General features: G+C 49.4%; 1 protein-coding gene across 2 annotated transcripts in view; it reads right to left on the minus strand.

Moving 5' to 3' along the window:
• Hectd4 (HECT domain E3 ubiquitin protein ligase 4) overlaps positions 1-24,224 on the minus strand; it is a 150,667-nt gene that overhangs the window by 31,752 nt on the left and 94,691 nt on the right. For both annotated transcript variants that reach the window (XM_032886787.1, XM_032886788.1), the window contains exons 35-54: positions 23,885-24,038; positions 22,763-23,043; positions 22,406-22,595; positions 20,871-20,952; positions 19,017-19,219; positions 17,789-17,924; positions 16,704-16,886; positions 16,109-16,273; positions 15,665-15,834; positions 14,544-14,659; positions 13,473-13,576; positions 11,236-11,397; positions 10,973-11,121; positions 10,296-10,375; positions 9,822-9,985; positions 7,665-7,902; positions 6,735-6,871; positions 6,204-6,330; positions 5,251-5,388; positions 2,324-2,460 (exon numbers count right to left, since the gene is read on the minus strand). In XM_032886787.1, the coding sequence (XP_032742678.1) occupies positions 2,324-2,460; positions 5,251-5,388; positions 6,204-6,330; positions 6,735-6,871; positions 7,665-7,902; positions 9,822-9,985; positions 10,296-10,375; positions 10,973-11,121; positions 11,236-11,397; positions 13,473-13,576; positions 14,544-14,659; positions 15,665-15,834; positions 16,109-16,273; positions 16,704-16,886; positions 17,789-17,924; positions 19,017-19,219; positions 20,871-20,952; positions 22,406-22,595; positions 22,763-23,043; positions 23,885-24,038 (3,116 nt within the window). The remainder of the gene's footprint in view (positions 1-2,323; positions 2,461-5,250; positions 5,389-6,203; positions 6,331-6,734; positions 6,872-7,664; positions 7,903-9,821; positions 9,986-10,295; positions 10,376-10,972; positions 11,122-11,235; positions 11,398-13,472; positions 13,577-14,543; positions 14,660-15,664; positions 15,835-16,108; positions 16,274-16,703; positions 16,887-17,788; positions 17,925-19,016; positions 19,220-20,870; positions 20,953-22,405; positions 22,596-22,762; positions 23,044-23,884; positions 24,039-24,224) is intronic.

A 24,224-nucleotide genomic window follows, 5' to 3' on the forward strand; every position in this document is an offset into this window, starting at 1 on the left:
CTGCTGAGCTCAGGCCCTCTGCATGAACAGTATAGGCCCCTTAACTGCTGAACTCAGCCCTCTGCATGAACAGTATAGGCCCCTTAACTGCTGAGCCATTCCTGAAGTTCAACTTGTTGGGGTTGTGTGTGTGTTAGGATCAAACCCAGGACCTCGTACACATGGTGTCTACTCTACTACTGATCCTCACCCACAATTCCTTTGGGTCTTGCTGCATAGCTTAGGCTGGTCTGGAACGCTCCTACCTCAGCCTCCAACTACTGAGAATATTGGTGTACACATCTACTACAACTTCTTTTGTGTTTTGGTGTGTGCAAATGTGTGTGTGTGTACATGCTTGTGTGTACACACGTGTGTTGAGGCTGATGTTTCTAAGGTAGTTGCTTTATACCTCAGTTTTTTGAGATGGTATCTTAACTGAACTCAGAGTTACCCCGATTTGGCTACTGTGGCTGGTTGGTAGGCCCTGGGGATCTGTCCCTCCTCCCCCAGCACTGGGGTCACTGATACACTGTTGGGTCTCAACTCAGACCCTAAAGCTTGAGGTCCAAAGACTTTACTGACTGAGATGCTTTCCCACAAATTTTCCTTTAAAGATGATTTTTTTTTGTTTATTTGTTGGAGTGTTTATTTACATGCATACTACATGTGTGCTTGGTGCCCACAGAGGCACAGAGAAGAAGGTGACAGATTCTTTGGAACTGGAGGTACAGTGGTTTTGAGTTACCAAACTCAGGTCCTTTGTAGGAGCAGCAAGTACTCTAACTGTTAAGTTACTTCTCCAGTAGTCTCATCCAATAAATTCTTAATTATAAATTAACACATAATAGAAAACATTAAAACCTATTTTAAAAAATCTTCAGGAGGAGCTGGAGAGATGGCTTAGTGGTTAAGAGCACTGACTGCTCTTCCAGAGGTCCTGAGTTCAATTCCCAGCAACCACATGGTGGCTCACGGCCATCTGTAATGAGATCTGATGCCCTCTTCTGGCGTGTCTGAGGACAGCTACAGTGTACTCATAAATAAATAAATCCTTTAAAAAAAAAGACTTCAGGAAAAACACGAAAAACATTAAATCAAGTAAAAATTAGAAAAAGCAAACTTTATTAAAATAACCTTTGTGTTACAGCTTTTATTGCTAATATCTTAAGTAAAATTTTAATAATCCCTAAGTAAGGGGTTGGGGATTTAGCTCAGTGATAGAGCGCTTGCCTAGCAAGCACAAGGCCCTGGGTTCGGTCCCCAGCTCCGGAAAAAAAAAAAAAAATTCCACAATAATCCCTAAGTAGAAATTATATTGGCATTTGAATACAGAATGCCTATCTGTGAGCTTCCTTTTAATTTCTACCAATAAAATACAGCTATCAGGCCAAGGCTCTGCTTTTTAAGTTATTAGCCTAGGGGCTGGGAGTGACTCAGCTGCAGCTTTCAAACCTCGGGCCTCCCCCATGTCACTCCCTGTCTGTCTTCTAGTCCTGCCCCTTCGAATCCCCCTGAGCCTCCGGAGGACAGCCACTGTAAAATAGAGACAACCACCAGTGAGCGGACACTGCTGGTCTGACAGAAGGGACTGACACAGCGAGAGTCAGTACAATGATGTGCTCAGAACCGTCTCTCTCTCCCACTCTCTCTGCAGTCACAGAGCCCAAGCCTTACTTTCTACCTCCTGTTCGAGGAACAACCTGACGTTGTCCTCAAGGACAATGGACCGCTTGGCTCTGCACTGGAGATGTGAGCTGGATGTGACAGCCTGGGTGCAGCCTCACTCCCATAAGCATTAGACGTCCTTTCCATAGCTGCACTTCCATGTGGTTCCCTTCCTCCCTTTCTAAGAGTTATTTTATGTCTATTTCTGTGTGTTGTCCACGTGACTATATGAACATGTGTGGGTCTATTTCTGCGTGTGTTGTCCACGGGACTATATGAACATGTGTGGGTCTATTTCTGCGTGTGTTGTCCACGGGACTATATGAACATGTGTGGGTCTGGGTGCTCACCAAGGCCAGAAGACATTTCTGATCCCTGGGCGCTGGAGTTAAGGCATCTGTGAGCTATCTGACACGGGTTCTGGGATTTGAATGCTGGTCCTAATGACAGAGTTAGTGCTTTTAACTACTGAGCCACCTCTCCAGCCTGGTTTCCTTGTTTTTAACTTGAAGAGAAATCTAACAGCAAAATCCATTTTTCATGTGTCTGTGTGGAGCTGCGGACAGAACCCCAAGGCCCTGCATGTTAGGCACCCCATCCTGTAGTCCCTTTGTATGGGCGCAGGAGCCTCTCTCCACACACAGGATTGGAGTAGCCTGCACGGCTGTTTACTTACTGAGTCAACATCTAGGACGACTCCATGAAGGCCGAAGGTTTTTAGCATCCCTCGGATGGCAAATTTTGGCAAAGCAGTTCCCACAGCACTGCTAGCTACATTGCTGCTGTCTGGAGAGCGGGTTACAACCGTGAGACCTGAGGAGGCAGAGGAAGTACCACGTCACCCTGGGAGGTTGTACTGTAGGGTCTAACACATTGCAGCATGTGGCAATACCCTCAGTTTCATTATAACCATCAAAGGAACACAGCTGAGCCTGTAAAGCGATAAGAAAATGGTAAAGTCATGACTAAAGAGTCGTGACTTAAGAAGGCAAGCCATTAAAAACGGGCAAAGGACTCATGAGGTGACCCTCACTGTTACTTGTCAACCACCAGGGGGATGTGCATAAGAGCAAGTGAGAGCCCTCACACCCACAGCAAGGGCTGAGGTAAAGAGACAGATGGTGCGCACGGCCACACAAGTGGCACTCACGAATGCAGGACGGTCTAGGTGCTTTGTAAAGCGCTTTGGCAGTTTTTCAAAGGGTTAAACACACAGGTACTGTATCGCCTAACACTTGTACTCATGATTACAGATGCCAAATATCGTAACACATGTGTATTTCTCCTGGAGAAATGAAGATGTATGTCCACACAAGAGTGTGAACACCACTGTTTAGAGCAACATTAATGCTCATAGACAAAGAGTAGGGCTGATTCAAAGTCCACCCATGCTGAGTGGAAACAACTAAGGCCTGGGCGCATCTATACAATGAAGCTTTGCTTGACAACAACACACAGGAAGTATTGATACACGCCACATGGAAGAACCTGGAAAACGCAGCAAGGCCTGAAAGATCGAATGTTAAACGGGTGCACTTGTCACAAATGTCCACAGTTATGGTTAAGTCCACGGACAGGAAGCAGAGACGCAGTGCACGGACTCTAGGGAGAGGGAAGGACGGGCAGATAGGGAGCAGAGACTCTCTTCGGGGATATGAACAGCCGCGTGGTGATCGTAAACACTGCCGAGGCAAACATTCAATAGGGGCAACGCTTGTGTTCCTAGAAGTCATGTTGGGGATTGAACCCAAAACCCCAGCACTCTCCCACTAAGCCACACTCTCCCAGACTCCAAAAGATGAGAAAACAAAAGGGGGTGGGGAGCACAGAAATAGATATTCCTTCACTTATCTGTGATGTGGTTTTTTTGAGATGTACCATTTTATGGTTTTTATTTTACTTTTTGGTTTTTTGAGACAAACAAAATGTCTAGCTCTGTCTGTTCTAGAACTCACTATGAACACCAGGCTGGCCTGGAACTCAGAGACCTGCCTGCCTCTGCCTTCCGAGTGCTGGTGTTAAAGGTGTGACCACCACTGTCCTTGCCTGTTTTTTCTGAAGCAGGTCTCTGTGTAGCCCTGGCTACTGTGGAACTCACTATGTAGATCAGGCTGGCTTCAAACTCAGAGAGCTATCTGTCTTTACACCCATGGTGCTGTGATTAAAGATGTGGGCTATCATACCTGGCACTAAAATGTACCCGGATTTATATTTATGTAAACACTGTGTGTTTGTATATGTAATGTACCCATATTTATACTTATGTAAACACTGTGTGTTTGTATATGTAATGTACCCGGATTTATACTTATGTAAACACTGTGTGCTTGTATATGTAATGTACCCGTATTTATACTTATGTAAACACTGTGTGCTTGTATATGTAATGTACCCGTATTTATACTTATGTAAACACTGTGTGCTTGTATATGTAATGTACCCGGATTTATACTTATGTAAACACTGTGTGCTTGTATATGTAACGTACCCGTATTTATACTTATGTAAACACTGTGTTTGTATATGTAACGTACCCGTATTTATACCTATGTAAACACTGTGTGCTTGTATATGTAATGTACCCGTATTTATACTTATGTAACCACTGTGTGCTTGTATATGTAATGTACCCGTAATGTAACCACTGTGTGCTTGTATATGTAATGTACCTGTATTTATACTTATGTAAACACTGTGTGTTTGTATATGTAATGTACCCGGATTTATACTTATGTAAACACTGTGTGTTTGTATATCTAGGTGCCCATAGAGGCTAAAAGACTGTGGGCTGGAGAGGTGGCTCAGCGGTTAAGAGCACCCGACTGCTCTTCAAGAGGTCATGAGTTCAATTCCCAGCAACCACATGGTGGCTCACAACCATCTGTAAAGGGATCCGATGCCCTCTTCTGGTTTATCTGAAGACAGCTACAGTGTACTCAATATATAATAAATAAAAAAATCTTTAAAAAAAAAAAAAAAAAAAGACTGTGTCAGAGCTGGGGCTGGCATTCTAGGTTGTTGTGAGCTGCTATGGGTGCTTCTGGGAGCCAAACTCAGGTCCTCTACAAGAGCAGACGTATCTGTTGAACCATGTCCATAGCCTTAGCTATGGTGTATTTCTGTAAAGATTATGAGGCAGAATAAAATCAGTGGCTTAAATTTCTCTGTATGTGCTTCTCTGTTCTTTTTTCAAAGTAATGGGTGATCTTAGGGAAACACACATGTCTATTCTAAAAAGGGCTCCCCTAACCCAAGCTATTCTCAAATGCACTATGTAGCAAGGGTGACTTTGAATGGATCTTGTTACTCCATCTTCCAAGTGCTTGTAAGACGAGAGAGTGCCCCCTGCTCAGCATGCCAGGAAGCCTATCTGAAGGCCTCACTTCCTCCCTCAACTCCCAGCCCTGACAGCTGCTGATGCCAGTGAGCTCTGGGCATGTGGGAGACACTGCTTGAGCCACACGCATGCCTTCGAGGCCCACCAGGACACTTGAGCCTGGAAGAGGTCACGTGACTCAGAGTAAGAGTGCCCTAGGGGAGCCAGCAGCTGCTCCTTTCAAAGGGAATGTCACACACAGAGGAAGGAGGAAGCAAAAGCAAAACCTTTTCGAACTTTGTCAATTGTGAACTTGTTTGCTTCGTCTTTAATGTCCTCAATGGTGGGAAGGTAAAGGTCTCTGGGGATGCCGCCATTCTCCTCATAGAGAAATTCAACTGTCTGCCGGGCGATGTCCACCATGCCTGCAAACACAGCACACCAGGTAATGCCTCAGGGGACACAGTCACACCAACGGAGCACTGACTCGTGCCTGGAATGGACCGACGCAGAGCATTTCTGTGCCCTTGCTGGGAGGATAGTTTGTATCACGTTTAACTACTGTGTCACTTCTACGGCCTCCCATGTGGGTGCCCAGTGTGGCAAAGGCTGAAAGCACCAGAGTCAGTGCTGCCAGGCAGGGCAGCGACACGGTGGGAGGAGCTGGAGCTTCTCAGGACAGGACATTTGCCAACAAGGGCACAGGACCATGGTGGCGTTTAACTTGAACTAACTCTGAAGGACAAACAACAGCAAACACAGGCAGCAGAGTGTGAGAGCAGTGTTTGCTTCTGCCTTGCCATCTCTGTGCTACAACAAACGCTGCTGAGAGACAGAGTGGTGCTAGCACCTTCTACCCACCACTGTCCTGCAGGGCCTGCGCTTGCTTGCTTTGAGACAGGATCACTATGCGGCCAGGATGATCTTGAACTTGCCACCCTCCTGTCTGGGGTCAGGCCGGCGCCCCTCTATCCAGCCGCTTTGCTTCAGTTACACTTAGAGCAAAAGCAGCGCTATCGTATTAATGACACTAAGCCAAGTAAGCCATGTCCATGTACTTGGAAACAAAACAAAGGGAAAGCGCTGGGGAGTCGAGGAAGGCAAAGGACCTGTGGTCAGTGACACACAGGGGTAAGACACAGCCAGCCAGACAGCACCTGAGGATGTCTCTCCCTGAACCGTTTCTCACTCATCCCTCCAGCCAATCAGTGACTCTTCAGGAGAACAAAACACAGCTGACCTAGTTGTAAAGCACCCTTGATCTGGTCCAGGCCCGACTTCCGCTCAGCTTCATTTCGGAAGCGTCTCCGGATGGTAGGGAAAACCTTGGTCTCCCATGCTTTCACCAGCAGCGCGTAGTGGTCCTCCTGTACGGAAAGGAAGCTTGTGAGCTGAGCAAAAGCTTCATGCAGGAACTGTGGCTCTACCGCAAGGACCTGCCCTGTTCAAGCCTGGCCTAACACAAACCCTTAGGTGCCCCCGCAGCACCCTTTCCTTCCCCCATCAGCAACCTCTCCCCATCCCTGCCAGCAAGCTCTTCCTTTTCTTCCAAGCCACCGAAGGACTCAGCCTACAGCTCGGATTTCCTTCACCTTCCAGCACATGGACCTTGGCAGCTCAGCCTAGCAGTCATGGCTACTCATGGGCAGTTCAGAATGAGTAAATGACTACTCACACAAGGACACAACTGAAAGCTAACAGCACAGGCCTTGTCCCGAGTCCCCAGCGAGCTAAGTGCTGCCCAGTTGTGAGCCAGGCTGTGGGCTCTTACCTGAGGGATGTCATCATCGTCATCATCGTCGCTTTCATCATCTGCAATGGGAGGTGGGTGGGGGTCTGGGCCAGAGGTGATGAAATTCTCATAGCTGAGCTCGACTTTATAATGGCAGGAGGTGTCACTGTCATATTCTGTAACAAAACACAACGAGACTCTTCATTCCTTTCTTCTTTCACAAGGCTAGGGACAGAACCTTGTCCATTCTAGGTATGGCTTCTACCACTGAGATATGTCCTCAGCCTTTGAATCTGTCTCTGGATGTATCTATGCATATGTATCTATCTTTGTGTCTGTGTGTGTATGTATGCATGTATGTATGCATGCATGTATATATGTATGCACCCATCTATCTATGCATCTATGATCTGTGTATCTACCTACCTATGTATCTAGCTGTGTTTCTACGTATCTCTTGGTCTGACTATCTAAATGTTGAGATGGGGTCTTGTTAAATTGCTCAGGCTGGCCTTGTCCCCACACAGGCCTTGAATGTATTATCTTCCTGCTTCAGCCACCCAAATACCTGAGCTTCTAAGTCTATGTCATCTCAGCTGTCTATGTGAGTTTTAAGTGATCAGGAAACGTTGTGTGTAGCACACAGCTGTCTGTCCGCGTCCTTACTTCTGCCATCTTATCATTACTTGATGACCTCAGTTTAAAGAGGTTTTTGATAAAAAATTATTAAATGAGTAACGCTGTAAAATGAAGTGATTTCATATACGTGTCTGGGCTTTTAGCTCCCTGCACTATACTTCCTCCACGTGCATGGTTAGCACCACGTATGGACACTCCAGTCTGCCCCGCCCCCTGTCTTTCTCTACGAGGCTGTGTCCCTGCACTGTGGATGCCGAAGCTAAGTGGACTGGAAGAATTCACAGCACTCACAACAGCACTAGCGGGGGTGAGGGGGAGGACGGGGCTTACGCTGCTGGGCTGTGGCCACTGCTGCAATCCGGCATGGTGGCCCATGATTGCCTGGGTCTGACGCAATACTGGTGCCAGCATCGTTGTCACTGTCAGATGCCATGGCGAATGGCAAGGCTTCGAAGTTAGCGCTGATCTCCTCTGCCAGGTCAGTGCACAGGTCAGCAGCGTTACGGTGGGCCTGTCCTTCAGCATACGCAAACGGGCGGGAGCCAAAATTGGCTCGAGTTTTTGTGTTCTAGAAAGAGCACATATAGGATTTAGGTTGTTTACACTTTCTTTCTGTCTTTTTTTTTTTTTTTTTTTTTCGGAGCTGGGAACCGAACCCAGGGCCTTGCACTCGCTAGGCAAGCGCTCTACCGCTGAGCTAAATCCCCAACCCCTCTTTCTGTCTTTTTGATTTATGAACAATGAAGTACACCTCAGTGGTTGCTAAATCTAAAGACCGGCCCAAGAGACGGCAGGTGGGAGACGCAGGCCCAGGAGCAGGCATGTGTGAGCTGTGCCTGGAGAGCTGCACAGCTGTCTGCCTCCCTTGGCCCTCCTGTCACAGAGCTCAGGTTCTTGCCAGTCACTGTCACTAACACTTGTACCCACTCCTGGTCCACAGGGTTTTGCTATGTAGCCCAGGCTAGCCTCAAACTTTCAACAATCATCTTCTTTTGCACTCACTCTTTCTTTCTTTCTTTCTTTCTTTCTTTCTTTCTTTCTTTCTTTCTTTCTTTCTTTCTTCCTTCCTTCCTTCCTTCTTCTTTCTTTCTTTTTCTTTCTCTCTCTCTCTTTCTTTCTCTCTTTCTCTCTCTTTCTTTCTTTCTTTCTTTCTTTCATGTGTGTGAGAATTTTGCCTGTATGTATGCTGTGCACCACATGTGTGCCTGGTGCTTGAGATGCCAGAAGAGTATGGAATCCCTTGGGACTAGAGTTACGGCCAGAGGAGCCTCTCTCTCTCTCTCTCTCTCTCTCTCTCTCTCTCTGTCTCTGTCTCTCTCTCTCTCTCTCTCTCTCTCTCTCTCTCTCTCTCTCTCTCTCTCTCTTGCTGACTTGGCTCTCAAGAACTGGATATCAAGGTTGCACCACTGCACCAGGCCAGTGGCTGTGCTCTATGCCACACCACTGCACATGCTGCTCCTCCCTCTACCTGGAAGTCTCCCCTCTAACTTCCCAGACAGTGGGACGGTCTCCAGGTTAGCTTAACTACCATGTCTTCAGAGGACAGGGATACGCCTGGCACTTAGAGACTAGACTTTCATTCCAAGGATTTACTACTTTGTGACTACCTCCATACGTTCCTGTGATTATCAGACTAATGTCTAACTGCTCCAATTGATTATAGCACGACAAAGACGTACAGCATCAATGCCTTGCTCTCTGCCTAAGTTCTACATGGTGCTCACACACAGACACTGGGGACACATCTGCTGAGTGAATGGAAGCATGGGACAAGGAGAGGAATGCTACTTTTCCTGAGACAGGAAGGCTAGAGAAGCTCACTTTGAACATGTATTCTGCTGCTGACCAGTGTGGCGTCCACGTGGATGGGCATCTGGCTATGCACTGGGAAATGGACGAAGATGGGGGCTGCAGCAGCACGTCATCAGTAATAATGCTGTACAGAGCAGCAGGCTGTCCTAGGTGCTCCTTCAAAATCAACAGGAGCCTGTGTGTGTGTGTGTGTGTGTGTGTGTGTGTGTGTGTGTGTGTGTGTGTGTGTGTGTGAGCATGTGTGTGAGACGGTGTGCCCCTGTGAACGTGTATGTATGTATAAATGTGGGTGTGAGTGAGCCTGTGTGTGATTAGGTGTGTTGGGTGCTGGGGTCAGAGGAATGTTGAACTTTTGAGTCTTTCCCAGAAAACTCTCCAAGCATCTGCCATTCTACATGACTCAGAGGGTTGCTCTCACAAGCTCTTTTCAGTGGTGTTTCTGTCCTCGTTAAGGAAGGATGGCTAAGGGGAGGTCGGAACAAGAGCAGGCTATGCTCTGGACACAGCGTCGGCAGCCCCAAGCCTGCAGGGTCCATCAGGGAAGCAAGGAATCACTTCTGCAGGCTCCCCATGCCCATCACTGTGCAGAGGACAGCTACACAAAGCCCTGTCCCTTTCTAGTCAGGACGCACTTCTGAAAAGAATTTGTTCTTCTCTCCTATCGAGGTGACTTGCCTTCTTCTGAATGTGAACCACAGGCCACATCCCACCTGAGACATCTTCTAGGTACGGTGTGAGGCGCTGCCCGCAGTATGTGAAGTACACCCGACCTTTGGCTGGCTGCCCTGGAGGAGGTGGAGTCCCCTCGGTCCGTTCCCAGCCGATCCCTGCCACATCACCTACAGCAGAGAGCAGGAAGCACACACACATTTCCTCCTTAACTATCAGGTGAACTAATTTGGAACTACGCGGTGAGGGACAAAAGCAGCCATGTGTGTCCCCTGCGTTACAAGGTGGAGGCTCTAGGGTAATGGCTTCAGAATACGAGAGCTGTGGTGGAAAAGTCAGACGACAAGGGCAGGTGTTTGCTTTTCACTCCAAGACAAACGACCCATTTCCAATTGCTAAGTTTATTTAACTTTAAACCATCTAGGTCCAAGGCTGGCACCCACAGAAGCATGCAGAGTAAGAAGGCCCCGCTGCACTGACCAGGAGAGAGTGTGACATCTAAGCGGACGCTCTTCCACTGCAGCAGACTGGAGCCATTGTAGTGCACAGCTCGGCCATTGCTGGGAGGAGAACAAGAGAGTCGAGGCTTAGACTCATGTGGAGTGAAGGAGGGAGAGAAGGAAGGGCAGGCAAGGAAGGAATCCCAGAGCCAAGAGCAATGCTTTCCCAAACACTACAGACTTCCAACTAGCACTGTCCACACTTGGCTTAAGGCTACTCTACTGTCCTGTTAGTATTACAATAGCCCAGCAAAGCCCAGTCTACAGAAAAGCATCATGGTACATGGATTCAGGATTGACTGGGAAAGAAAAAAAACAAGTTTCTTGTTGCAGAACAACTGGGCAAGAACCATGTGGAGGAACAAAAGCCTCCACAGAGGAAAATGGCACTTTCTGTCTGAACGTCCTCAATCACACAATGGCCCTTCGGCTCCTTGAATACCCATAAACACCTGGGGGAAGTCACTTTCTCTGGAACCCTGAACCATTCTTATGAAAGGGTATCACCACGCAGCCCTGGCTGGCCTGGAACTTACTAATGGACCAGGTGGCCCTCAAACAAAGATCTGCTGCCTCCTGAACGCTGGGACTGAAGGCGAGCCCAACCATGCCCGGCAGCGCGCTGTTGTTTCCTCTGAAGTAAGAACAGCCACTTACTTGTGGAAGAGGCAAGTGCCCACCGGATTGGTCCACGCCCCATCACGCTTCTCAGCCTCTGTAGCAAAGCCAAATGAGACGATTGGTCCAGTGTCGTCATCAGTGTCTCCATAGGAAACAATCTCAATTTCCCAGTAGAAAGACGGGGCCTGAAGAGACAGCAGCAGAGGGTGATGTCAGAGGGGCAAGTGGCCAGGCCTAGCACCTGCCGCTTCTTTCTCGTCTGAGGTAGAGAGGAGGCAGGTTGACATGCACCTTCTCACCTGAACTGGCAGTGGGGAGGTGGCATAGATGAACGTGCCCCGGGGAAGACCTCCTCCAGCACTGGGGTCAGCCAGGAAGGTGACAGAGGTGAGGTGAGATGAGAACATGCAGGCGCGAACTGGAGGGAACACTCGAGAAGGGCTCCAGGTGATCTCTTTGGGCTGCAATGGGGGACAGGAAGGAGGATTCCACTCAACAAAGCAGAAAATCTCATTACTCTTTCCCAATGTGATCGAAGCATGGGTTGTCTTTTCTCCTTTTCATTTGTTATAATGCTGGGAATGGACCCCAAAGTCTTACACCTGCTATGCAAGGCCTCCCATTCAACGACACTATCCCCGTGCACCCACATTATACATATGGAAGCCTGTCTTTGGGTAGAGAGGGCTCAGAGGCTGAGCGCACTGGTAGCTCTTCTGGTCTCACACAGGCAGGGGAAACATCCAGACACAAAGTAAAACTTAATCTTGAGAAGCTTCTCGATTTTGCTTTTGATCTTTAGAGACAGGGTTTCTCTGTGTACTGGAACTCATTCTGCAGACCAGGCTGGCCTCAAGCTCACAGAGATCAGTCTGCCGCTGCCTCCTCTCCTAAGTGCTCTGGATTAAAAGTGTGTGTGCTACCACGCCCGGCATGAACATTCTGTTTGTTTTTGTTTTTTTGTTAAAGTCCCAATGAGAACTTGGTTTTGGTTTTATTTAAAGAGAGAGAGACAGAGAGACAGAGACAGAGAGAGAGAGACAGAGAGACAGAGACAGAGACAGAGAGAGAGAGACAGAGACAGAGACAGACAGGCAGACAGACAAGCCCTTCTGCCTGCCAGCCCCACTGAGGTGACCCCTGAGCTGCAGCTGCTCATCCTCCTGGCTGCCTCCCCATTGCTCCTTCTCGGGCTCATGAAGCTGCTCTTTGGTTTTCTCTTTATTCATTTCTCTCTCATTGTGCTCCTCCTCACATGGTTGCATGGATGCTCAGCCCTTAAAGAGGAGCTGCACTCCAAGGACACACTCCTTGGGGAGAGGATTTTTCTTAGGCGGCTGTCTGTCTCCTCACGCTCCAATACTTCATGGCTCAAGCGTCAGGCTTCCCTATGAGAGTTTCTCTCCACCCACCCATTCCAGCACATCCCAGAGAACCGCAGCCACGGAAGGGTACGGCTGCCAGGGCACCGTCAGGCCACAAGCCTGCCAATGCGGCCTTGAGCGTTCGTGCGCACAGCGTGTGGTGAGCACTGCTGCTGCTGGGACTCACCCGCTGCAGAGAACAAGCTGGATGCGGACACATGAGTACCTCAGTGTGTCCACAGGGTACCCAGAGACGGCCGGATGCCAAGTGAGACTGGTGCAGGCTTTGTTTATGGACACCGACGTATCTACACGCCTCTCAGACCACATGATTGCCCACGCCGAGTCACACACCCCTGCCTTCTGGTGTGCGCGTGGAGTTGTAAAGTTCTGGTCTAGAGCATTTGTTCCCCTGCTGTAAGCAACCCCACACTCAGCAGAAGCCAAGCTCCAGCCTCTCACTCACTTCTGTCCTCCTCCAGCCCGTCACACCTGCTGCTGCTTCTGCAGTTTTTCTATACACACATGGGATCTGGACACCTGTGGGACCATGCGGGTGGCCGCTATCTGTTTATGTCATGACTCATGCTTCGGTATTATCTTATTTTGCCAATTCATTCAACATTTGATGGACATTGAAGCAGGTTTCATTTTTGAGTATTGTAAGTAAAGCTGCTACAAACATAAAAACGCAGCATTTTTCATATTTGCTATTACTCAGCCATGTGCTAATTATTTGAATACTGCAGTCTAGTATTTCCAACCACAGCTCGCTTTGGTTTTTGAGACAGAGTCTTTCACCGATTGGTTAGACTCGCCCGGGGGACTTCCTGACTCCCCAGCGCTGGGGTTATAGACATAGCTGGCGTCCAACTCTGCGTGGCAAACACTTTACCATCTCTCCAGTTCCCTAGCTTTTGTTTAAAGCTATCTTTTTTTATTCAGACTTCAGAGAGATTAATAAAATCCTGCTGCGTAGTGTAATGTTCCAACATTCAAAGTGTCAGCTCGGCACTCTTGGACATCCAAAGGTGACAGTGTAGCTGCCAAAGACTGCACGTGTTCCTCGGAGACAGGAGCGCCACCTCAGAGCTGCAGCGCACTGTCTAATGTGACACCTGTCCTTCCTCAGCGGCTGAGTCGCAGTCTGCAGAGAGGCAGCAGTGTCTCACCTGTCTCCGGTCGGCCTGCAGTGGAGGCGGAGGAGGCCGAGCGCAGTCCCGATAGAGCATCCTGAGCCTCTCGCACTGCACCTCTACAACTGCAAGCCGCTCACCTGTGGAGGACATAGCAAACCATGAAATGGATTCCAGGAGTGGCACCAAAAGGACACCATTACACACGGGGCCCACTTACATCCTTACATAAGAGGAAGTACCCAGAGCCGCCTTCGGGCTCCTCACAAAGCTCAACAGCCACAGGCCTGGAGGACAGCGGCCTGGACGTGGTATTCCCCAGGGCCTCCAACCCCAATCCCAGAGCACTGGGAGCACCTAGGCCTACACAGGCTTTCAAGATGAGATTGTGGAACTTAAGCAAAGCCCGTCCACAAGCTCAGGCATAAGACAAACACTTAGCAAATGACTCTTAGGGTTCTTATCTGAAAAAATTGGAACCCCACTCTCTTATTTTATTGTTTAAAAATAGGGCCGTTGTGTATAGCCGAGGCTGGCCTAAAACTCACAAGTTAGCTCTGGCTGGCCTATAAGTTAACCAGAGTTATAGGACTGCTGGCAGGCCCCCCTCATGCTAGCTGAGGGCACGAGGCCACCTAAGCTGATTGTAAGCGTCAGTGGCTGGGCATGTGGCACTGCCTTTATCCCAGCATCAGGCAGGTGGATCCCTGTATGAGGCCATCCTGGTCTAAATCAAAACCTCCAGGATGCTGTGGTTATACAGTGAGACTAAATAACAAACAAACAAGAACAAAAAAATAAAAACAAAAAAATCCTTGAACTTCTTAAATGCAGGCCATCCTGAAGAAGGACACCAATACAAAGTCTGCACTTAGAATCCAAATGTCGCCAACCCACAGTCAGAGTGCGCAGCCATCAGTGAGTTAATGTGAACGAAGAAAAGAGAGCACTTGGGCAGGGACCTGGTCCGCTTTCCTGGAAAGCAGAGGCAGCAGACTCTGTGTGTGCGCGTGCGCGCGTGTGTGTGCGCGTGCGCGTGTGCGCGTGCGCGTGTGTGTGTGTGTGTGCACTTCATGAGGCACCGCACAGTGGCTCACTGGCACTCACCCGCACTGCACTCCTGGGCTACGAGGTTCAGGACTTCCACTGCTGCTGGACACTGCTGTATGAATTCCTCACAAAACAGGCTGTCTTCTAAAAGCTGTGCCATGACCAGGCAGGCTCTTAATGATAAAAGAGTCACAATGTGTCAATATTCATTCTTTAAGACATCAACTGTGAAAACGCTTCAATCAAACTTGTCGTTTAGACTTATTTTCCACAGCAGACCCTCTCTGAAATACATAGTTGGCCCTTCACACCCATGGGGGTCTGGAGCTAGGGATCTGACCATCCAAACTGAAAATACTTGGAAAAAGCTTCTCTTGCACTAAATGTCTACGGATCTTCTCTGCTGGTCACTGTCCCCAAACAAAGCCAGTGGCACAGCAATCCTTCCACAGCACTGGCATGCACAGGAAGCTCAGAAACCCAGAGGCATTGACAGTACTGGAGGACGTGCGGGCTCCATACTCGTGCTGTGCTGCTCTATACGAGGATGTGGGCAGCCGCAGATTTTGTACTTGAGGATGGCTCTGTAACCACTCCTCACAGACACCATGGGATGTCTAAGGAGCCTTTGCCCAGTCACTGCTGCAACGCAGCTTCTACTGAGGGACACAGGGTACCAGTGATCAGTCGTTATGGATCTGCGTCACTGAGCCTTGTGAGCAATGAGAGTGCTGCACAAGTTAGGGCGGCAAATCCAGAGACCGGAAGTCTACACTCTGACTTCTCTCATGTAGGCCAGCGCACATCTGCAAAGTTTCTGCAGGAGACCCTGCACGCTTGTTTAGTGGAGAGTCAATGTGTCTGTAGGCAGACAGAGACTCTCTGACACATTTTCCTGTCACCAGGTTGGAAAGTGATGGAACTGAGTCACTTGATTCCTGCTGTAAACGGGTTCTTTCAGCAGAGCAGCCAGTGCGGCGCAGGTGTGAGCTTCCACGGCATGGCGCACTGCAGCCGGTGTGAACGGCTCAGCCGTACGGTGAGGCACAGGAAGCACCAGCAATCAGAGGTGCAGGAACTGGGAACGCACGCTGCGGCAAGTGCTGCGTGACTATGGTGCCTGTTTCTTAGCTGACGTGAACTTTGGGCTATGGACCTTTAAGGCCAGGCCAACTTACCTGGTTCTGATTTCAGCCAGAAGCCGGACAACTGCCATGACAGGTGCCGAGCCATCTCCTGTTGCAGGAAGAGAGGTGTGGATAGACAGGCTTCCTTCCTGAGGGAGCAGCATGGACTGCACTGCCTGGACCACCTTCTCAGTAATGGACAGCTTATGAAGAGGCAGTGCCTGTGACAGGAGCGCAGGCCAAGGCAAAAGGCACAAGAAACAAAGGCATGGTCAGTGTGTGATCAAAACCGCCACAGAAAACCACATCGAAGCAACCAAAACTGTCATACACTGGATTATTCCCAGGCTAACATCCGGATGAAAATCTTCCTACCCATGTTACTGTGAAATTGTTACGGCTGGTACCACCCTCACGTCTCTACAGCGTTTGCCCGCCCACACAACAGTCAGCACCTACACAGGGGCTTGACCAAGCAGGCCGGCATCGCCTTACCTCTGACCGTGGAACACAGAGTCTAGACAAAGGAATAGTCAGCGTGTCTGCTGCTTGTGACGTCCTTCTGCAGTCCACAGGAGGGAATCTGACTGTGGCTATGCCTTCCTGTTCATTGATAGAAGCCACAACTCCAATGCTTCCCGATATTCCTCTACCTAAAACCTGGTGACAGAGATTACTAGCAGCGCCTGCCCGGGTCGAGTGAGCACAGCTATCTATGGGGAACAAGAGGAGGGCTTTGCAGCTGTCACGTTGGAGCTATGGTAATCACGGATTCTGAGGTGCAGCCAAGCCAAAGACATGATGGAGGTCACAAGCCCACAGCAATGAGCTCTCTGCAATGAAACACACTATCATCTCGAGCTTTCAGCATTACTGATGCCCTAGGACCCGAGTCCCACGGGGACATCAGACAGCACTGCCTTAGCATTTGAGCAATGCACAGAGTAATGTCGAGGGAAACTCAGGAGGTTTTGAGTTTTACTCCTTAGTTTGATGGAACAAGGCTTGCTGCCCCTCTGGGTAAACGATAGGAGTTAGAGCGCAGGTTAGCTGAGGTGAGGTTTGGGGAGGGAAAGCAGCGGTGGGTTACCTGGACCTCGGAGCCAATCTTGATGGTCTCTTTAAAGCCTCCCAGTGCACAGAGGGCGGCAACTGCCTGGCGTGCAATCCTCTGAAGCTTGGCGAGTTTCCTGCCACTGCTGCTCCCATTTTCCAGGATGCTTTCTGCATATTTCCCTAGTTGTGGAATGTACATCAACGCTCGAGACAAAACCTGTGTGTGAGGAGGAGGGCGGTCGGGCTGCATAGACGGCTCAGTGGCTAAGAGCAGGTGCTGCTCTCACAGAGGACCTGGGTTTGGTTCCCAGCATCCACACGGTGATTCACAATCATCTGTAACTCAGTTCCACAGGGTCTAACAATCTCTTCTGACTTTCATAAGCATACGGTATGCACATGGTACACATACATATGTAGGCAAAAGTGACACATAAGATAAAATAAATACATCTTGGGGGGCAGGCATTGGGAATTAAAGCACTGGCTATTGGCTATTGGTCCCAAAACCAATGAAATGACTAACGGTGACCTGGTGCCCAGCTATCACAGGAACTCTGGATATAGGAGAGACAAAAACTACCAGGTGTAGCCAGTGCTGTTCTACCATGGGCACCACTGTATCAGGCAGAACAGGAATATACAACACTATAATATGGGAGAAGCTATCACCAACCAAGGTCCAGCAGGCATTCACTGAGGGAAACCATTCCCACTTTGCATTTCTGAGTTCAGCTCCAGGGCATGCTTCAGGCCCTGGCCTGAGGAGTGGCCGTAGAAAGGGTAATTACAGAGCTGAGGATCTGGCACCTAAACCACTGTGTGAGGCGTCAGTGCAAGACAGAGCACTCAGCAAAGCGATGGCACAGAGGCCTTCCTAGGACTTGCAATAGACTGAACATGGCCAATAAATCAAGAATACAGGACATCGGTAACAGTCTGAGGCAAACAAAGAGAAACAAGGGCTGTTACGTCTCTCTGACATGCGGACACTCGGCAGGGCAGGGGAGACTGCCGGAGTGTAGCTGTGTCTGACTAACTCGGGAATGCTCTCTTCAGGTGACCCTGTCTAAGGTTTTCATTCTCGTTCCCTTGACTGAGCAGCAGCCCCACACTAACCTTTTCTGCTGTTGTGGTCCATATCTGAGCAGCATTAGATTCTGGCGCCATTAGCAGGCTATGAAGCAAGGCGATCACTTCTGCGGCCATACTGTTTGCTACGTGCCCACTGATGAAGGGGCGCACGGGGTCAGTTCTGCAAGTGTGAACACAGAAGCATTTCAATGCTCAGTGATGGCTAAAAGTACAGAAAAGGCTGGGGAGGTAGAGGCAGGTGGATCTTCATGGTCGGCCTGGTTGTTATAGTAGGTTCCAGGGCAGCCAGGGCTACACAGAGAAACTGTGTATGTGTGTGTGTGTGTGTGTGTGTGTGTGTGTGTGTGTGTGTGTGTGTGTGTGTGTGTGTTGGTAGTTGTGGGGAAGGGTTACAGAAAAGTGGTTTCAGAGCTAATGTAGGATGGAAACATTTCCTGTTCACACCCGATGAAGGGCTCACACATAACAAACAGAACTTGTTGACTGACAAATGACAAGCAAATGAACACCAAGAAGAAAACACTTCTTGATTTTTTGTGGGGCGGGGGTGTGGAGAATCCTCTGTGCTATGCTCTAAGTATCATCTGTCTCCCGAGGGCCCACAGTGATTCAAGTGTGGTCCTAGGGTGGAGCTAATGGGAGACTGGAGGTTTGTGGATGACTGGGACTTGGCTTCACAGGGGCTAGTTACAGGAGGGCTGTATAAAGGCCTGAGCATGGCTCCTCCAACTCTCCTTCGCTCCTACATGGACATGGAAACACTTTGTCGTGCAGAGGATCTGTCATGGCAATACCAGCACCTGAACCTCCAAACCAGAGGTAAGTAAGTTAGGAAATGCTGACTGACTAACCCTGTAACAATGACCCCAAGCTTCTTAGCACAGAAACCTTGGGGATCAAAGAGTCCCAGACTGCTGCAGTCACTCCCTGCAGCACCATGAGCCCTTCCAGGAGCTCTCCCCTTGACTCTAGCCTGGGGAAGACAGTGGAGAAGGAAGCGCTGTGAGCGAACAGTTGGCTGACATGGGGAGGCTCCTCTAGCTGCCATGTTCACTGGCTGGGAGCCTCAGCAGCCCTGGCTCTCCCCTGAGCAGTCCCAGGCAGTGCTTTGGGAGCAGCCGCTACTACTGAGTAGTTCTTGTCCCCTCTCCTTACTTTCAGCAGGTCAGGGATGGTAGAGATTCAAACCCTACTAACAGACCACTCTGCAGTGTCTGGAGGAGCACTGCCAGGGGAGCACGGAGAGCCTCACCTGGCCAGTTCCGAGTTCCTTTCTCGGCAGATGGAGGTTTGGGCCGTTTTCTTCTTGTCACCTGTGGACAGCCCACTCACAGTCTCTGGGTTGATGGATTCCACTGGTGGCCCGACACTGACAATGAGGCCCGACTGTGCCCACTTGGTTGCTTTCCTGAGGGCGGCTGAGGCCTCTTCTGTGATCACTTCACAGCAGCCACCCTGGGGTTTGGGTTGAAGACACCTGCATGGCTCATTCGTTCTTCCCAGTTCAGACTCTCTCAGATCTCTTCCCCATCACCAAAGTGATCAATACCACAAACAACATGAAACACGCACACGTTACAATTTCTGTAAACTCTGAATCCCGTGGGTTTTATCCTTTTGTGATTACAGTGTCCTGCTCTACACACATCACAATCTGCTGGACTGGTTTGCTTCGACACGCCTGACATCTCGTTATCCGAGTGTTAATGTCTTTAGCTATCCCGTATTTTTATATACATAGATTGTGTTCTGTTTGGTTTTCACATAAATCCGAAGAACATGCTGTGACCTCACTATGTAGCCCTGGCTAGCCAACTCTGACCACCTGTATCTGCCTCTGAGTGCTGGGATAAAAGGCGCACGCCCCCACGGTGGGTTTCAAAACCCCCTGGATTTTAAGATGTGCATTCACCCACGCTCGATACTAATGAGTGTTACCATCTCATAACAATACCTGATTAAAATATGGTTTATAAAACTGTTCATAGCTGTTGCTTTTCTTCCTTTAATGAACTGTGAGTGTGAACATATTTTACATCTTTATGATCTGTCTATAATCCCTTTTGTCTGTTGTTTAAGACTCTATGTATGCCGGGTGAGTTTCAAACCTGAGATACAGTGATGGGAAACCTTAAACTTCTCATTCTCTTACCCCTTAACCTCTCCAGCACTGGGGTCACGGGTGCAGGTCACCACTCCTGGCTTACAAAGTGCTGAGGATTAAACCCAGGGCAAGCGCTCTGCCAGCCTAGCCACACCCTCAGCCCTGGTAATTCTTGAGTGTTATTCTCTTAGCAGCTTTCAATTTCTAAACTATTTTAAGACTATAAACCTTTCTTTAAAAGGCTAAGAAAAAATTGTGGGTCGAGTCTAAGAGTTCTTTTATGAGGAATGTAGCTTAGTTGGTAGAGTGCTTACCAAGCACGTATAAGGCTATGGGTTCAATCCCCAGCACTGCAGACACCAGGCGCACATCTGTAATCCCAGCTCATGGCGAATGGAGGCAGTGGGATCAGATTTGAAAATCATTCTTGGCTACTTAGTAAGTTTGAGCTGACACCTAACTTGCCTTGTTTCCATTGCTCAGGTTGATCTCACCTACTACTCAGGCTGGTCTCAGTACTGCTCAGGCTAGTCTCACCTAGCTCAGGCTAGTCTCACCTAGCTCAGGCTAGTCTCACCTAGCTCAGGCTAGTCTCACCTAGCTCAGACTGGTCTCACCTAGCTCAGACTGGTCTCACCTATGCCTCAGGCTGGTCTCAAATGGAGCTTCAGCTGGGACTGCAGTCGATGCTAACACCTCCAACTGAATCAATTTCTTAAAAAATAATTTCTTAAAAATACAGGCAAGGGCTGGAGAGATGGCTCAGCGATTTAGAACACTGACTGCTCTTCCAGAGTTCCTGAGTTCAAATCCCAGCAACCACATGGTGGCTCTAACCATCTGTAATGGGATCTGATACCCTCTTCTGGTGAAGTCAGTGACAGTGTACTTATAGATAATAAAGCTTAAAAAAAAAAAAAAGACAAAACAAAAATGCCTGACTTCTTCTGGAAGTCCAAAGTGTGGCAAAGGCACTTCTGTCAGTTTTCCCCATGTGGTTACCTTGGTCATGTCTCGATCCATCTTCACAACTTTTTCCATGTTGGCACCAGTACCAAGTCGAAAGGGCCGTCCTTCTGAGCTGCTGCAAGAAGGAAGGCAGAGAAGGTGAGCCACTGTGACAGGAGAATGTGACAAGAGGGCTGTGTTACCCAGTAACCTAATCATGTGCAGGCGCCATTCAATGCTAAAACTGGCGTTAGTGTATGCACGTGTGCGCATGTGCTCATGCACCACAGCATGGGTGTAGACAGCTGAGGACAACTCATAGGAGTCGGTTCCCTCCTTGCGCCAAGTAGGTTGTGGAGATAAAGCCCGAGTCACCAGGCTGAGCGGCAATGAGCTTTATTGCTGCACCGTCTTGCGGCATCTAAAGGTAGCTTTTAAAATCCACACTCTCCCTTAAAAATAACCTCCTTCATAATTACAGACATTTTAGGACCCAAAACGAAGTCTGTTGTTTTCTTAAGTGTTTTGGTTTACTTATTTTAATGTGCACTAGCGTGTGGCCTGCATGCATGTGTGTGTGAGGGTGTCAGGTCTCTTAGAACTGGAGTTACAGACAGTTGAAAGCTGCCATGTGGTTGCTGGGAATTGAACCATGGTTCTTTGGAACACCAGCCAGTGCTCTTAACCACTGAGCCATCTCTCCAGTCCCGCGAAGTCTGTTTGTAAGAATTCTGACATTAGCACTCAGGAGGCAGAGGCAGGTGGATATCTCTGAGTTTGAGGACAACCTGGTCTACTGAGTGAGCTCCAGGACAACCAAGGCTGCTACACAGAGAACTGCTATCTTGGAAAACAAAACTAAAGGATTCTGACATTAAGAACCTACATGAAAATGAAGCACAAACAAAAGAGCAGGGCAAACATCACGCCCTGAAGACAGCTTGGTAGGGCTCTGCATAAAGGAGGCACTCTGAACTCTGAGGCAGTCTGTCAGGAGGCTCAACAGCAGCATGCATGTAGGGCTGCGGGAGGAAAGGCCTGGCTCTCCTCCTAATGACCCATCAATCCTTCGGTGGTCTGAGCAGCCACATGGGAGGGCTCCACCTGAACACTCACTGTGACCATGCTCACACGAGGCTATCTGCTTTCATATGCCATTGTGGCAAACAAGGGATCCATCCCATGGGGATGAGTTCACAGACACTGCAAAGAGACTGGTCTGCCGTCTAAGTGACCCTGGGCTATACAGCAGGCCTCCCCCACCTTCTTGTAAGGACAAGGTGACATGTCCGAATCTGCAGAGGGCTGTAGAGTGTTAACAACTGAAGCACTGACGGTCCTTCTCACAGCGCAGAGTCACTGCAGACCCCACAGGACACGGGAGGCTCACCACATGCTTGAGCCCTGTGCTGGCTCACACTGGGGTTCTAGAGGCCCAGGCCTGCAGTCAGGAGTGACAGACTCCGTGGGTGCCTCCTTGGGTTGTCAAGAGGACTGAGTCAGTCACCATAGCACAGGGTTAGCACAGTGCCTGTGACACAGGTGGCCTCTGATGTCATGCAGCTATCACTATCAGTCATTGCAGTCACCTCAGCAATGGCTGCAGGACCTCATGGGAGGACTGGTCTTCCCGCTTGTGGATAAATATGGAGAGCTTGCCATCCACCGCTTCACTCTCTTCTCCAGGATCTTTATCTCCTTTTAAGGAATTCTTAGGACTGGTTTTTGTCAATGTGGTGTCAGGTTCAGAAGCAGTTGGAGAGAGAACCGTCTGACATCCTTAAAGCAAAAATCAAGGCCCATTCAGAAACATGGCAGGACTATTTGTGGGGCTCCCCTCCCTTTCCCGTCTCTCTCCTTTATCACAGAGCACACAGGCACATCTGGGGCCTGGCCACAAGCAGGACTGACCTCCCAGACCATCCTGCTGGACAGGCACTCCTCACCTGGGACCACATAGTCTGCCAGCTTGGCTAAGAGCAGAGAGGCGATCTTGGAAGCAGGGTCACTGGGGTCCTCCTGCTCACTGTTCAGGGAGGGGACGGAGTAGCTCCAGGGCGGGAGCTCCACATTCCCACAGTCCTCCACGCTCATCAAAGGCAGAGCAGCCCGGCATAACTGAAGAATGATCAACACCAGCTTTGGCGATGGACGCTGGTCCAGCAGTAGAGAGAGGAGCTTAGAAACGCAGGCTGGCTGGCTCAAGATGGCCTTCCCTATGTGGCTCCTGCAAAACAGGGGGAAAAGAGGGCGCTGTGCTGAGAAGATCACCCCAGATGTCAGAAGTTTTCTCTAGGTGAAGCTGGACAAACATGGAGCTGAGACCTCAGGAGGAGGATACCATGGACGGTGTGCAGGGAATGATGATCCGGAGCAAGTGTTTAGTAGGTGTTCATAACGGATGGGAAACACCTGAGAAGGCTGGTGTCCCCCTCCTCTATGAACTCTGGTAGCCAAGCTCACATGCCCATGGTGTTCCCAAGAGTGCAAAAGCCAGAACTCCAAACCAGCTTTTCGATTCCACATCTCGGCCCTCAAAACGTATGTGCCAAGAGCAAAGCTGTCACACACTGCTACAACCCCCAACACGGGTGACCTGCCACAGCCAAACCTACTGAGCCAGCAAAAGCCAAAGCACCTGTCAGTACATGACCTGGGAATGCGGGGTGATCAGGCCCACAGAGGACCACTCCGTTCAAGGATACAGTGCAGAAGAACAAGGTAACTACAGGTCCTGAGTGGCTGAGTGTGCGTGCGGTGTTGCGAATGGAACCTGGCTGGGGAGCTGACATTGGGGTTGAATGGGAGTGTAACTGGAATGCCTGTGAGGCCAGCAGCTGATGCCACCAAGTCATAAAGCGAAAAACAGTGCATTGCTCCTCTAGATAATCCTTCCATTTGCAGACTGCACATTGTTTCAGCGACTTTATTCTCTAGAATTCTTCTTGAAGCACCAGTGTCTTAAAAGGTCTAGGAACTTAGATGTTCCAAAAACCAACAGAAGCAAAAGTTATTCCAGCCACTGAGGGGAAAACAGGTTGCTCTTCAGCTCTCAGGGCCTTCCATACCTGGAGAGGTCATTGAGAAGACTCAGGACGTCCTGCAGGGCGTCGTTCCCAGCAGCCTGGTTGCCACAGCACTCAGTAGCTCGGGCAAGGTGATTGGTGAGGAGACTGGACACCTGCCGGGCCAGCCCCGAGTGCACAGCCTCTGTGGAGCCACCTTCAGAGTTGGAGAGAGGAAAGGAAGGGTAGTGAGGACTGAAGGAAAGCACAGGGCCTGTAGGCATGGTGAAGTCTCCCTCTGGGTCTCCCTGCAGGGTGAGTCCTCCCCCTCTCTCCCTGTATTAGAGCATCCTCTGGACACACTGTACTTGTTCAGTGTTACACTAACCAGTCAGTCTCATTG

The sequence above is a fragment of the Rattus rattus genome, chromosome 16 (assembly GCF_011064425.1).
Source record: "Rattus rattus isolate New Zealand chromosome 16, Rrattus_CSIRO_v1, whole genome shotgun sequence".
In the NCBI taxonomy this organism is placed as follows: Eukaryota; Metazoa; Chordata; class Mammalia; order Rodentia; family Muridae; genus Rattus; species Rattus rattus.